The sequence below is a fragment of the Carassius gibelio genome, chromosome A16 (genome assembly GCF_023724105.1).
Source record: "Carassius gibelio isolate Cgi1373 ecotype wild population from Czech Republic chromosome A16, carGib1.2-hapl.c, whole genome shotgun sequence".
NCBI classification, from domain to species: domain Eukaryota; kingdom Metazoa; phylum Chordata; class Actinopteri; order Cypriniformes; family Cyprinidae; genus Carassius; species Carassius gibelio.
In genome coordinates, this window is record NC_068386.1 from 24,284,851 (window position 1) to 24,299,937 (window position 15,087).

General features: G+C 37.2%; 2 protein-coding genes across 5 annotated transcripts in view; one reads left to right on the forward strand and one right to left on the reverse strand.

Moving 5' to 3' along the window:
* The first annotated feature begins 347 nt into the window (after nt 1–347).
* On the forward strand, nt 348–4,354 carry mecr (mitochondrial trans-2-enoyl-CoA reductase). Its single transcript, XM_052619511.1, has 10 exons — nt 348–633; nt 705–802; nt 1,299–1,430; nt 1,517–1,660; nt 1,732–1,834; nt 2,007–2,109; nt 2,217–2,290; nt 3,155–3,215; nt 3,341–3,413; nt 3,527–4,354. The coding sequence occupies exons 1-10, from the start codon at nt 437–439 to the stop codon at nt 3,688–3,690; spliced, it is 1,149 nt and encodes a 382-aa protein (XP_052475471.1). The 5' UTR covers nt 348–436; the 3' UTR covers nt 3,691–4,354.
* A 2,455-nt stretch (nt 4,355–6,809) lies between these two features.
* The window catches only part of LOC128030885 (LIM domain-containing protein 1-like), a 34,050-nt gene continuing 25,772 nt past the window's right edge, over nt 6,810–15,087 (reverse strand). For all 4 annotated transcript variants that reach the window (XM_052618959.1, XM_052618957.1, XM_052618955.1 and 1 more), the window contains exons 7-9: nt 9,822–9,873; nt 8,315–8,383; nt 6,810–8,131 (exon numbers count right to left, since the gene is read on the reverse strand). In XM_052618959.1, the coding sequence (XP_052474919.1) occupies nt 8,003–8,131; nt 8,315–8,383; nt 9,822–9,873 (250 nt within the window). In that variant the 3' untranslated portion in view covers nt 6,810–8,002. The remainder of the gene's footprint in view (nt 8,132–8,314; nt 8,384–9,821; nt 9,874–15,087) is intronic.

Consider the following 15,087-nt stretch of genomic DNA (forward strand, 5'->3'; position numbering starts at 1 on the left):
GAATTCACAGCTGCATTTACACTGATTTTCCCCACCATGCAGTCGTTTTTGAACTTGAACAAAAATATTAGTGCGCGCATATTGCCATCTTGATGGTAACTTGACGAATACAACTCTAGTGCAGCGTCACCTTATGAATATTAATTACGCAATGTGACGTAACGCCCGGAAGTCTTACCCGATTGGCTAAAGGACAGGCGTTGGTAAGTGGGCGCTGGTCAGGCTCGCCAATGAACGAATTTGAGTTCACAAAGAAACGTATAAGGGCTTGGGTTATGATTTGGAAAGCACAGGACGTGCGCGATCCCGTGACTGTTGCTAATTAATATTCATTAGCAGTGTCTTCGCCTCTACTACAAGCTTTACGGTACCAACATGGCCACTTACTTGACAGTAAACATGGAGTTCTGACCCCTTGTGCTTAATTAAACGTTGCATGACTATAATATTTAGATATTGTATATATCACAACTTTAAAATGCAGCTATCGCGAGTCGCATCTTTTTTAGTCCGGGGGCACAGCGTTTCCCGATCTGGAGCAGTCCTCATTAAAAACAGCTACTGTGTGTCTGCAGTCAGAGACAGCACTGCACTGCTGTACAGAAGACACGGAGAGCCCTCACAAGCTGTCCAGTAAGCATGCCCTCATAACCACAGATAATAGCATGCTGTCAGTTTTATAAAGCTCCCTGCATGATTGACAGGTTGGAGTCACTGCACCTGTCCCAGGTGGGACCTGAAAGTGTCCTGGTGAAGATGCTGGCGGCTCCCATCAACCCCTCTGATTTAAACATGATTCAAGGCAAGAGCAATACATTTAATAAATAAATCTTTACCAATGCATTGACTCATAGTGGGCAAATGCAAGTCTTTACGAGTAAGCAGGCAAATTTCTCCTCAAAGTCAAATGAAAAAAAAAAAAATTGGTTAGGAAAGTAAAGGCTGTTTTGACATTTATGCATTGTAATATTATTTTAACAACATTTTCCTCCAAATTCTCATCACATTACGTGGTCTGGATGATTGTGCTGTTGTTTTAGTTAATTTCAGCAACTACAAATGCTACCATGATGTATACGTTTTTTTATATGACAAAAAAAATGCATTTGTTAAAAATAATTGTATTACATTTACTCAATCTTTTTTTCTATTGCAATAATGAAAACGTGATTTTTTTTACATCACATAATGGGAACTGAGTGGAAAATGTCATATTTCTTTCTGTTAAACCAGGAAACACTGAATTAGATGCAACGTTCAGCTCTGATTTTGCACATTCACTGTCTCTTCTGTAACAGGCACATATGCCCTCCTGCCTGAGCTTCCAGCGGTGGCGGGCAATGAGGGTGTGGGCCAGGTCATGGAGGTGGGTGACAAGGTGAAGGCACTCAAGGTGGGCGACTGGGTGATCCCAAGAGATGCCGGCGTCGGTGAGCATTCAGTTTACATTCAGACGCCTGGTGTGGTCAATGTGATCATCAGTCAATCTCTAACAGCCCTGCACTGACCTGCGCAGGAACGTGGAGAACAGCAGCTGTTCTGAAGGCTGATGATCTGGTGACTTTGCCTAAAGACATTCCTGTGCTGTCTGCTGCCACGCTGGGAGTCAATCCCTGTACAGCTTTTAGGATGCTCACAGACTTTGAGGAGCTCAAACCAGGTCGGCAGCGCTTAACTCTATCCTAACCACTCATCATTCAACAGAGGTCTTTACTGAACTCTGTATGTTAGGAGACACAGTCATCCAGAACGCAGCTAACAGCGGCGTCGGACAAGCTGTCATCCAGATCGCTGCTGCTAAGGGCATTCAAACCATCAATGTCATCAGAGACAGGTAAAAATAAACTTAAAGGACTAGTTCACCTCAAAATTTAAATGTGCTCATCTTCAGACCATCCAAGATGTAGACGATGAACAGATTTGGAGAAATGTAGCACTGCATCACTTGCATTTGTATATATAATTTGTATTGTTTGTGACTTGGTTGGTTTTGTTTGTGGTTTAAGGCCAGACCTGCAGCATCTCTCTGACCGACTGACCGCTCTGGGAGCCACACACGTCATCACAGAGGAGACTCTCCGACGGCCAGAAATCAAGGAGCTGTTCAAGGTCTTGTCTACAAGTGAACTGTGTTTTATAAAAGCATCACGTAAAATCCTTCTGTAGCTTGAGAGAGATTCTGTATTTGATGGTGTTCGGGGCTTTGCTTTTAACAGTCGTGTCCTCGGCCTAAACTAGCTCTGAATGGAGTCGGAGGAAAGAGCGCCACAGAGCTGCTACGTCATTTACAGTAAGTGGCTACATTACCGAAACAGAGAAATGAAGATTTAAAAAATATCCACCAGCTTCTTTAGTGACCTTCATCCCAAAAGAGTTTTTATAAAGCCCAAGGGGGCAAAAGTATATATTATATTATATTATATTATATAAAAAAGTATATAACATCTGCTTTTATCCAAAGCAACTTACAGTGCATTCAGGCTAATATTTTTTACCTAACATATGTTCCCCCTGGGAATCGAACGCACAACCTTTTGCGATACCAGTGAGCCACAGGAACACTACAATCCAGGTTACTGTAAAAAAAATAAAATAAAAATACAATCAGCTTTGTCATAATTTGTCATACAGCAGAAATACTCATCAATATAATAGGAGCCCCTTTAATATTGTGTATCCGTGGATGTGTTCTTCCAGGAGAAATGCCCATATAAGGAGTTCCCCCCTTGTTTACGTCATGAAGAGACACGATTGAAGAAAAAATTATCCTAAATTTGTATGAACTCGAAAGTAAGAATTTTGACACAGATTTATCTGTTATACGTCAAACCAAATAGTTTTTTGAAACTTTATCCATGCTTAGCATGAGAATCCAACTCTTCAACAGTGTAAAGAACTCTGAATGCATGAAACTGCATCGTACCCACCATAATGATAATTAAAATGTAAAAACTGTAAGATTACCTTGGTTTATCATGGAAACTGGTAACTGATTCATCCTTAGTTTGAAGGAGGCCTCATATCAACTGCTGTTCAAAAACGTGAACCAAACAAGTCAGCGGTACATTACAAACTTAGATTTGATCCATTAGGACTCTTGATAAGCACTGTGTAGTAGGTCTAAATGAACGAATGAGGTGTCTGTGTTCCTCAGAAGTGGAGGGAGTATGGTGACCTACGGTGGGATGGCCAAACAACCAGTCACTGTCCCAGTGGTGAGTTTAACGGCTCTGATCAGACTCAATATCTGCCTTTTTATAATTCTAGTGGAAGATGCATACAGTCATGCTCCTGTCATGTGGTGCACATAGCAATTCTAGAAGTGTGCTGTGTTCTTTAGAGTGCACTGATCTTCAAAGATGTGAAAATAAGAGGTTTCTGGGTGACCCAATGGAAGAGAGACAACAAACACGGTGAGTGTCTCCAAGAAAAGTTCACTAAAGCTTTCTTAAAATCGTGCTGTTGTTTGAGGATCAATAGAGTTTAATCCGAAATCCTCCTTGGCACCTTTGGCCTCTTGTGATAGATGAAGACGCCTTACGTAGCATGCTGGATGAACTCTGCGTCCTCATCCGTGCCGGGAAGCTGTCGGCTCCAGCTTGCACTGAAGTGAGCCTTCAAGACTTCAGAAAGGCCCTGGAGAACGCCATGAAGCCGTATGTGTCCACCAAACAAGTTTTTGTCATGTGACCCCATTTGAGTGTCTTGCGTGCATTCACATTCACTACTTGCCAAGAAAGTGTTTAATGTCAGGCATCTTGGCAGATTACTGTTGCTATCTCACATGCAGCCAATGTGTAAATCCTCATATTCATGTTGAAAGCAGATATTCCTGTCATTTATAAAATCCTGTAACAGACTAAATAATAAGAAATGACGAAATGTAAAAAAGTAAACAACATTTTGTTAATGATAATAATTAGTTCAACGGTAATAAACACATTGTAAATGTGCATAAAGATACTCTGACTGAGGTGGATAATGTTTTTTATTCTGTAAGAAAGCATGACAGAAACACTTGTCTGATCAATTCCTGGATGCCTCAACAGATAATGAAAATAATCAATGTTTTTGGAGCAGCAAATCATATTATGATTTCAGAAGCATCACGTGACACTTGAGACCGGAGTACTGATGCTGAAATTCAGCTTTGTTATCACATTAATACATGTAGAAAGATATACAAATAGAAAACTGCTATTTTTAGCTGTAATATTTCACAATAGTCCTGTTTTTACATTTACTCATTTAGTAGACACGTTTATCCACTTACAGTTGAGGAATGCAACCATCGATTCATCAAAGTTTACTCTGTATTTTTTGATCAAATAAAAGCAGCCTTGGTGACCAATGATGACGAATGCAGATTGAAATGTTCTCAGGTTACACATGAAACCATGCTTCCCTGAGAAGGGGAAAAGGACACTGCTTCCTCTAGTGGACACTGTGGGGAATGCCTTGAGCGTGACCAGTGTCTGAAGCATGTGTGAAAACACTCCAGTTTGAGGTCATTAGTGGAGAGCCTGGAAGTATAAGGGGACACCTGTAATACAAGTCATTAACTTCTGTGTTAGAAGGCTTTGTAGACAGGCAAGCCCCTGCCTCATGCATATACCTATATGGTCTTGAGTATCCAGCTTTCACAGTCGTATATGGAGACTGGGAAAATAATTACATTGATTATTCAAGTCTTTGTTGGAATGGTTTTGTCTTTACTTTTCCAGATGTTTGTCATTCCTTGCATCACGTTTCATCCTAGTGCAATTCTTCTGTTAATGTCCGGTCACAAGTCACTGCTACAGACAGTTTTGGATCCAAGGAAAAGGAAATCTTGTATTGATTAAATTTCTTCATTATCATTATTGTTACATGGACTGTACCGTTGCCTGCTGTTGCCATTACCTTTGTTTAGTTGATATTAAGATGTAGCCCCATGCACTCACTTTTTTGATCTTCCTTCCACCATTTTTCACAACAATTAGTGATTTGTCCTGATTTTATAAATGCCCCATCTTGCTGTCCATCCATGGTCCAGCCTCAGGTCCTGACATAAGCGATGTAAAAACTGCAATGGGCAAACCGAAGGCAGCGTTTCCTCTAGGATGTTTTATCAGCTGTGGTGTAGAGGTGGAAAGTAACTAATTACAAATACTTTCGTTACAGTACTTGAGTATAGGTTTACATTTCTTTTCTACTTTCTTGAGTATTATTAGATTGTGGTACTTTGACCTTTACGTGAGTAAAATAAAAATATTCAATAGAAATATTCAACTTCGCTACATTTATTTTTTGCCAAAAAGTACAAAATACTATAAATGTTTTTTATAATAATAATAATAATAATAATAATGAATACAATTTATTTGCATTGATGATGCAGCACAACACATTGAGGTGAGAACTATAAAGTGAAATATTAAAGCATTTATAGAAAGATTCAGTTGAAGAAGTGATGTGAAAACAGACTCGGGCTCCGTTCGAGCGGCTTCATCAGTTTCTGTGAGATGAAGAGATGATCTGAATATCTGCTAGAGGAAGAGAATCAGAAGAGTCCGATGATGAAGGAGAAGACTGAACAAATAGACAGAGAGATAGAATCCCTTTCAAACAACATCTGGAGCACTGATGAATGCAATGGGAACCTGAAGTCTGACAGAAGATGATGGAGATAGTTCAACTCATAACTTTTCATTCACAATCACTTTATATATGAAGAGTTCAGATACAAAAATCTCTGAATCTGAAATTTTCTTCTAGAATTAGCCTTTTTATCAGGTATGCATTTACATCAAAAATAATTACAATGAACTTATTGTAGTGCAAGACACTTTTGCTGCTATCGAGGTGGGACACGGGTGAGGTTAGGGACAGGTCTGGTGGGATTAAGATCATCAGCGTGATTATAAATGTAATTACAGAAATTAATTACAAGTGTAATTCTATGCAGGTATTTAAAAAATATAAGTACAATGTAAAAACATGTACACAATAAGTGCATTGTAGCAAATTATTAATTAAAATGTAAGTACATAGTACTTAAGGCCACTTAATATACACCTAAATAATTATACACCTAAATAATTATGAAGAGTTTAGTAAACATGCCTGCTAGCATTAGAAAAGTTACAATAAAGACAGTACAATAAAATGTACAAAATCAAATACAAGGCTTTAAGTATTGTTTTTAAATCATCAATTCAAATGAATTTCTGACAAATATTTTATTTTGTCCTTACACCATTTACTGTCAGACCTAATATTTTAAGAGTGAGTAGATTAAATTGAATCAGCGCTCTAAATATGATACGTTTATTGATCTAATGCCGTGATTCTCAACCGGGGACAAGAAGAATGGATTAGAAGTTATTTAAATTAATAAATTATTATTATTATTTATATGTTAATGTAATCTATCTTTAAATGTAAATGCTAACAAACATAACATTACGTTAGCTGAATTGTATTCTTATTATCCTACTGTTTTTATGAAAACTTTCTGAGTCACAAGTAAATCATGATTAATTATTTTAAAACAGGGGTCCACTTTATCCAACACGATATTTGAAGAGCCCTGATATTTCTGAGTCTGAGACTCAAAGCAGAAAAAAGTAAATAAAGTAAATAATAATGATTATATATGTATGTATGTATGTATGTATGTATGTATATATATATATATATATATATATATATATATATATATATATATATATATATATATATATATATATCAATATTTTATGTGGCAAGAGGGTGATGATACATGGAATAAATGTGTATACTTCTGAGAAAACAAATACATCAAATAATTAAATGCATCACATCCTAATTTTTAATAGGAGCAGATGGATAAGTAATACCGAGGGAGATCTGAGAGCACACAATCAACGGCTTAACCAATGAAAACAATCAAAGCAACAGGCATACAAATAATTTATGAAGTACTTCCAGTAATAACTTTAAACAATATATAGTTGAGAAAAGCTGGAGTTACATTTGTGCATTTCTCAAGAATAGCTTTTGATCCAATTGACCAAACTTTGCAAACAACTCAACTTACTGTAACAAAACAACAAAATGTACAAACAGTGAGTGTCTTTAACAGAAGCTGTAGGTCTGAAATAACAGCCCTGTGAGTTGTGAGGATGCACTCGAGAACTCACTCTTTTAGAAAGTAAATAAGATCCGTTTGATTTCAGATGACAGATCATCCAGTCAGTACGGACACATGCACAGACATCTGCATTAGCTTTAGGAATAAACAATTCATTTTCACGTTTGTCAGTTAAAATGAAATCGCATTAGACCATTAAAAGCTTACTTCCTAATGTTCATGAAGCTGGGGCTTGTAATAAATACTGTGATTGTAATAAATATACATTCATAAATAGGCATGTCTGTTTATTTGGTCTGTTGCACCGTGTCACTTTTTCCTCATTAAATAAAAGATTGTTGTTATTGCATTATTTCATTTGTGTAATAAATTGTGGCTGGCTGTGTATTAGGTATGTCTGCAATGGCATCAATAACCAAAATAATAATAATAATAAGATTTTGTATGATGTAGCATCTACTCTGCTTGCTGTCTATAACAATGGACCATATTGACCAGCACTGGACCATAAAAACAATGACTGAGCACAGTTTTAATTAAATAAATGTTTATACTCTTAGGTGCCATTTGAGAGATTCAGATGAAGTTTTGTAATGAATAATGTAATGGTTGCACTACTTACAGAAATCTGTAGCGGTATTTCTGCAGAAGCCAGAGGCTCATCGTTTACAGCGTTTGTATTATACAAACAAGGCTAAACTATTTTCTTTTTTGTATCCAAACTAATAAAATATTAATAAATGCAAAAAAAACAAAACAGTAAAGTAAATAATTCAGATACAATACAATATACTGCTAATAATGTTGTAATCTCAGTCTCAGTGGTGATTTCTGGCGTGTCTTTGGTGAACGGTGATGTCTCTGAGACTCTCTGGGGGTGGCAGATGTTTAAACCTGGCTGTGGTAGTTGTTGGCAGCAGGGTCCGTGTGTTTGAGGTGACACGCGTGACACAGCAGGTGTCCGTCCAGAGGATAGCAGCGGTGACCCTCCTCATCATTCAGCTCCACATGACAGTCCTGCGGGAACAGATTCACACTCACATGACTCCTCTGGTCTTTATTAAGGTCACATGTCAGGGCAGGCGGGCCTCGAGGGGAAGTGGAGATTTGTTGTTCATCAACAAGGTCTCTTTACTTGCATTAACCATTGAGAATAACAATAAATCAGCACAGATGACACGACTGAGCGTGGTCACTCACCTCACAGTGATAGCACTCCACGTGGTAGTCCTGGTCCATGGAGACCACCCGAATGGTTTCATCTGATCCCTAAACAACCAGTGAGATGACCACAACTTACCACAATGATATGACCACATGGAAAGCTCTCTCTAATCCAATAACCAAACAGAAAGATCATCTACCATTAATTAACAACTGATAACAATTATTTTCCTTTTCCTGTTAATGCCAGCCTAGACTCATAGGAAATGCATGATTTTACCTTCCTCACATCTTTTAGGTGACCGTATAAATCAAGAATATAACAAAATGAAAATATTCAGAAGATATAATTGCCCTCATGCCATGCAAGATGTAGATGGGTTTGTTTCTTCATGGGAAGAGATTTGGAGAAACAAGCAGCTTTCGTTTTCTCAACACATGAACACATGTGCTGTGGATTATTGTGATGTTTTTATCAGCTCTCATTCTGACGGCACCCATTCACTGCAGAGCATCCATTGATGAGACACTGATGCAATGCTACATTTCTCCAAACCTGATGAAGAAACAAACTCCTCTACTTCTCGGACGGCCTGTGGCGGAGCACATTTTCAGCTCATTTTTATTGTAGCATGCTTTAACTGCAGTCACGAAGTGAAATGTCCAGTGACTGGGGCTAAATGTTCAGTTTTTTTCCAAATGTTAAACATGACTGTAGAAATGTATTATTATGCTGGTAAACTGTAGGTACTGTATCATGGTAAATCATGCACTATGGTAAAAGTATAATATAATATAGTACTGTGCAATACTGTGAACCATGCATGCATTAATCAATTAAATGCCCTGGTTATCAACATTTGTGTGAGAATGTATAAAGGTTGTTGGTGTTTTACTGCCTCTAGTGTTCATTTCAGCTGGAAATATAGTGAATTTATTTCCCATGAGCCTGGGTTGGTTAATGTTTATTGTGGCTTTCCCAGAAATAAATAATCGAAATGTGATTTTAACCCTTTTTTGCACATAATATAAAATCTTACATAGTTACATTCACTTTATTAGTTTTTTTATAGCCTTTAATATGCATTGTTTTGTTGAACAACATTGGGAAGTAAGTGGAAATAAATAAATAAATAAATAAAAAATAATTAATCATAATAATAATATTAAATACAGATTTTTTAAAATCCAAATAAAAACAAAATACAGAGATATACATCGTATAGCCCTAAAGAAGGGTTAACTGTTCTAGAATGACCTAGATGTTCTAGATAGTTTAAGCAAAGTTCCACTCAGTAGAACGTTCCCATGCTCTGTTTGGTTCATTTGTCCCATAACAAGTCAAAACGCATCTTAAGGCTAGATTGACCCTGGCAATGCTCTAATACAGAGAAATCTGCTTCTATGACAGCCAGAGGATACGGCTCAACTAAATGTCAAACTCTAAGTGATTTCCTGGGTTTTACTGATTACTATTAACAGTTAAATGAGATTTGTTTGTGTATGAAGAGAGTTTATGGAGTTCAGGCTGATCTGGTCTTACCTCAGAGGGCAGGATCGGATGATTACATGCTGCACATTTAGGAGCAAGAACTCTGAAGAAGAAAAGAGAAAGAAAACTTATCCCACAGATCATCCACTAAATGTGTTTTTTTTCTTCTTCTTTCAATTAAAGTCATATCAGCATGACTCTTTATCCAGAGTACTATAACAGAGTACAATACTTTTTGGGCCACTGTATGACTTGGAAGTGAAAGTTCGATTGAGAAGAGGGGAAGAAAGCCACTGGACTAGCTCTTCGATTAGCCTGTGAATAACCCAATCCAGAAGGACAGAGTGGAAAAGCACTGTTTGATTTCATTTCCATATTTCCATATGGTCACCACCTGACTGTCTGTGTCTGGGGTAATCATTGCTCAGTTCACTGCTCAAAGCAAAGGATGCATGGGAAGAATCTGCAGTGCAGCTAAGTGCGTGCACACACACAGACACACACACACACACCCTCAACACAAATAAACTCACAATAAAATGCATAACATCAAGCTACAGCTAGGAAAATGACTGTTGAAGAAATTATGGAAAAAGTTGCAGATAGCACACATCAACCATCAAGTCATTTTAAACATCTGCAGTGAATATTTGTTTGCCAGCCAAAAGTCACGGACACAAGTCATAATGGACAAATCTTATTTTTTAATGGAATGCAATATTTATTATTCATGACTTATTGGTGCACATCAATTTTGATTAAAGATTATGACTTACCGTATTTTCCGGACTATAAGTGGCACTTTTTTTTTCATAGTTTGGCTGGTCCTGCGACTTATAGTCAGGTGCGACTACTTTATCAAAGTTAATTTGACATGAATCAAGAGAAATTAACAGAGAGAAATGAACCAAGAGAAAACATTACCGTCTCCAGCCACCAGAGGGCGCTCTATGCTGCTCAGTGTTCCTGTAGTCTACACTGAAGATATAGAGCGCCCTCTCGTGGCTGGAGATGGTAATGTTTTCTCTTGGTGCTTGGTTCTAAATAAATGCGACTTATAGTCCAGTGTGACTTATATATGTTTTTGTCCTCGTCATGACGTATTTTTGGACTGATGCGACTTATACTCAGGTGCGACTTATAGTCTGAAAAATACGGTACATGCAACACAGCAATTAGCAAACAACAATCAAATAATTTCCAATGGACACAATCTAGACCTATATATATATATATATATATATATATATATATATTATATATTAGTGCTGGGCAACGATTACTATTTTTTCACAAATGATTACTTTTGAATGCATTTAGTTTTGTGCATAATGCAGTGTACTGTGCACTTTTTTAATTTAAAAGTAGGCTTACTGCTATATGAACAAAAGTGTAGAAACATTTGGTTTGCAAACACTTACAGCAGTGTTTCTTTTACATAGTAGCAGTTAACTTATAACACTAATGTAATTAACGTAAATGTAAAACAAACTATCTGTCTCTGCCAGGACATTAACAAAAATATTTTATAGTTTGTTATAGAAAAACAAGTTATGTTCAGAGTCCAGAGCCTCGATCATAACATTATAACAGGCATCTTCCTATTAGAGAGCTGCACGATCGCGTCGCAGCAGAGTTGCCATGATGTACGTGTCATTGCATTATAATGGTTTGTTAGCCTATGCAGTTGAAGCCACTGGATGCCAGTGTTGTAGTCGAGACCAGCTCATTCGAGTGCGAGTCCAGATAGGGTTGAGTCCGAGTCAAGACCGAGTTCAGAAAGGGTCGAGTCCGAGTCAAGACCGAGTTCAGAAAGGATCGAGTCTGAGTCAAGACCGAGACCAGAGAGACTGGGTCTGAGACAAGACCTAAAGAAATCTTCAATGTCAAATGTTTGGGGGAAACAATAAAGGGTAAAAGGGCCACATAGTATGTGGTGTAAAGGTAATTTTATTAGAATTATGAATTGTTACTTGTCAGTATTAAGTGCTCGTTTTCACATAACACGGCCCGCTCTACACACTTTAGGCTTCAAAAACACACTTCAGGAGTCTATGGGTGACGTCACGGACACTACGTCCATGTTTTTATACAGTCTATGGTCTCACATCACAAGAAAATCACCAGTCATTGGATGTGTCAATCATACATCAATTTAAAGAAACATTAACCCTCTGGAGTCTAAGGCTATTTTTGGGGCCTGGAGAAGTTTTGTCATGCCCTGACATTTGTGCTTTTTTCAGTTTCTTATAAATATCTAATTGGCTAAATTCTAATCTCACTGTAATCAGCACAAACTGGGCTATAATAATATGTGAAATGCATGTATGTACATGATTGTATTTTTGAGAAAAAAAAAATATTATGCGTGCTTAGTGAACTAAAAATGTTAAATCACTTGAATAAGGCAAAAAAAAAACACATACATAACATTGGTTCCCGGGACTGTTGAGAACTGGAGCTTGTAGCCTAGAATTATTCTTTCTAAATTATGTGAAAATCATCTTGTTTACTCACTCACAGAAAACAATATATTTATTTAAATTTTCTAAGACACTTTTTGTTGGTAAAAGTCATATGCGAGTAGGCATCAACTATCATGAATATCATTGTGATTTACACCTGAAAAGACAAAGGCCCGCATAATGAGCTGCATAATGAGCCGTTCAGTCAGCTTGTGTCACTGAAAGGGAGGAGTTACAAGAAAGAATGTGAGGACAAAATAAATCTATATAATTTTATGTTTGTAGTTTATTTAGAATATATTTAATTATCTCACAACATAATTTAATATCCACTTGGGGGAGCAGTTAAACAGTTTATTAGGGAAAATCAAAGCTGACTTTCAAACTATTTTTTGCATCATTACTCCAGTCACACAATCCTTAAGAAATTATTTTAAAAATCATATATTTTCTACAAAAAAACATTCATTATTATTATTATCATTATTATCATTATTATTATTATTAATGTTGAAAAGAGCTGAGAATAATTTTTCGGGTTTTTTATGGGGGATAAATTGAAAGAACAGCATTGTGTTACATTTGTTACAGTTACATTTATTTGTTACATTTATATTATTTACATCAAGCTTTTGAATGGTATAGTATTGTGTATTGTTATTGAAACTTCATACTATTTCACTTGATTATACATTTAGTCAGGAATTATAGTTTGGAAAAAGTATTTGGAAAAAGTCTAACTAGTAAAATGTTTACACGTTATTTGAAAACTAGTACAAGTATAATAAATAAATAAATAAAAAGAGACTTACTCATGTTTATGATCTCTGCTGAATAAAGTGCTTCATTCTTTTTTTTCGGAGGAAATCCAAATCTCAAATCCTCAACCACATCACATCTTTTCGGGGTGAATTATGTCTTATTCCTCTCATCGCGAAGCAAACAGTAAAATAAAAGAACATTAAGAACAGTCTCTGCTTTTTCTTCTGTGTGGGCGTATTCAAGCCGCGCGCTTCAGTTTGAATCTGACTAGCGCGTTCAGCGCGGGGGCGTGGTCACATTAGATATAATGGGTTGTGAAGGGAGACGTGAAAAACAGACATCGCGTTGTTTTCATATGGATTACTTTATCACAGAATACTTGTTTTCGGTGGCACTTTTTAGTTTAAAAGCAGACATGTCAAGCTTTCTATAGATATCTCTCTCATGTCTTTTCGTTGAGTATTCACTGAGTTACAGTTCATTTTAATGACGTGTTTGTAAATGAAGAAGTGCACAAAGTTTTGTTGTTATTATGTCTGTATCCAAAAAAAAAACCCTTTACAGATACGATTGATGTATTGCTCTTATCTGTACGATTAAAACTGAAAGTGTAATTTAAGTTCTTTTCGGGGTTATCAGGAGAAAATGACTCATAACGCGTATCCTGGGTTAAACGACTCCAGAGGGTTTTAACATACAGTAATAATCATGAAATATTTTGATTGGGACTCGAGTGGACTCGGGCATAAGTCCGATTCATAATATGTTCGAGTCCGAGTCAATACCGAGTCAAAATGCACACGAGTCCATGACAAGACCGAGACCATTAAAATACGGTCTCGAGACCGAGTCCAAGACCGAGTCCGAGTCTCGAGTACTCAACACTGCTGGATGCAGCTCTGCTGTGATGTTGCAGAAAAAGAGAACATCAATGTGGAGAAGATCTTGTTTACATCAGAACTGAAACCAAGCCGTTCACACAAAATGCAAAAGGGACATCTTCTATCACCGTTGCACTCGAGTCTTGCACAAGACACCCACATGTTTAGAAAGCCATATAAAATGAATGTAAGTTTAAAATTTTTAAAACATATCTCAAGACTTTATGGTTGGTCTTTTCCCCATCCCACTGCATCTCATGTTTTTAAATGAAAAATGTGTGATTGGCTTTCCGCTCTTTGTATTAAACGATGCATGCACACATGATGCTGTTTTGTTTATTGCTTTTTTTAATGCAACTTTATTAATGATAACTGGTTTATGAACATTATTTTTGTTGTGTATGTTGGCAGAATGAATGATACACACAGCAGACAATCGAGTCGTGTTAACTCACATTGTTTTTTACTCTGAACTGTTAACTTCAATACGTCACTTTTATGAGTCACCACTAGAGGGCAGGCTTATCACAGAATGCTGATACCCAATAGTACATACATTACACTTTCCTCCCCCCCTAGATTAATCAACCTAAGAAACAAGAAATACATAACTATAAACTTACTGCATAACATTTACAATTAACCTGAACAATGTTGCCAACTAAAACACAACTACAAATCAAGCCTTTGGGGAGGTTTCCTACATCTCTCAGGATAACGTCTCTGTGAACCTGGGTGCTGTTCAGGTGTAACTGGAATCGTCCCATCTGGTTCATCATTTTGTGGTTCAGAATCGTTTGTGTTAACTGAGGTAAGAGGGGCAGTCTCAACAGCATCATTGACCTTGTCATTTACATCAGGGACATTGTCAGGTGAATCAGAAACAGGTAACAGCGAGGATTTTGTCTGACGATCCACCAGCTGATCTGCATGCCGTCTCCATGTGTTGTCTCCAACCTTTACTGTGTACATCAAGGGTCCAGTTCTGGTGGTGATGGTACCTGGCTGCCACTTTTCCAGTCTGTAGTCACGTGCTAAGACTTCTTGTCCTACTTGAAAGTTTCTTGTTTGTCTATTGTTCATGTGCACAAATTGTTTGTTTTCTACATCTCGTCGAACATCAGGTTTGATGAGATCCAAACGAGATCTTAAATTCCTCTTCAGGAACATCATCGCTGGTGTTTGACCAGTCGTGGAGTGAGTGGCATT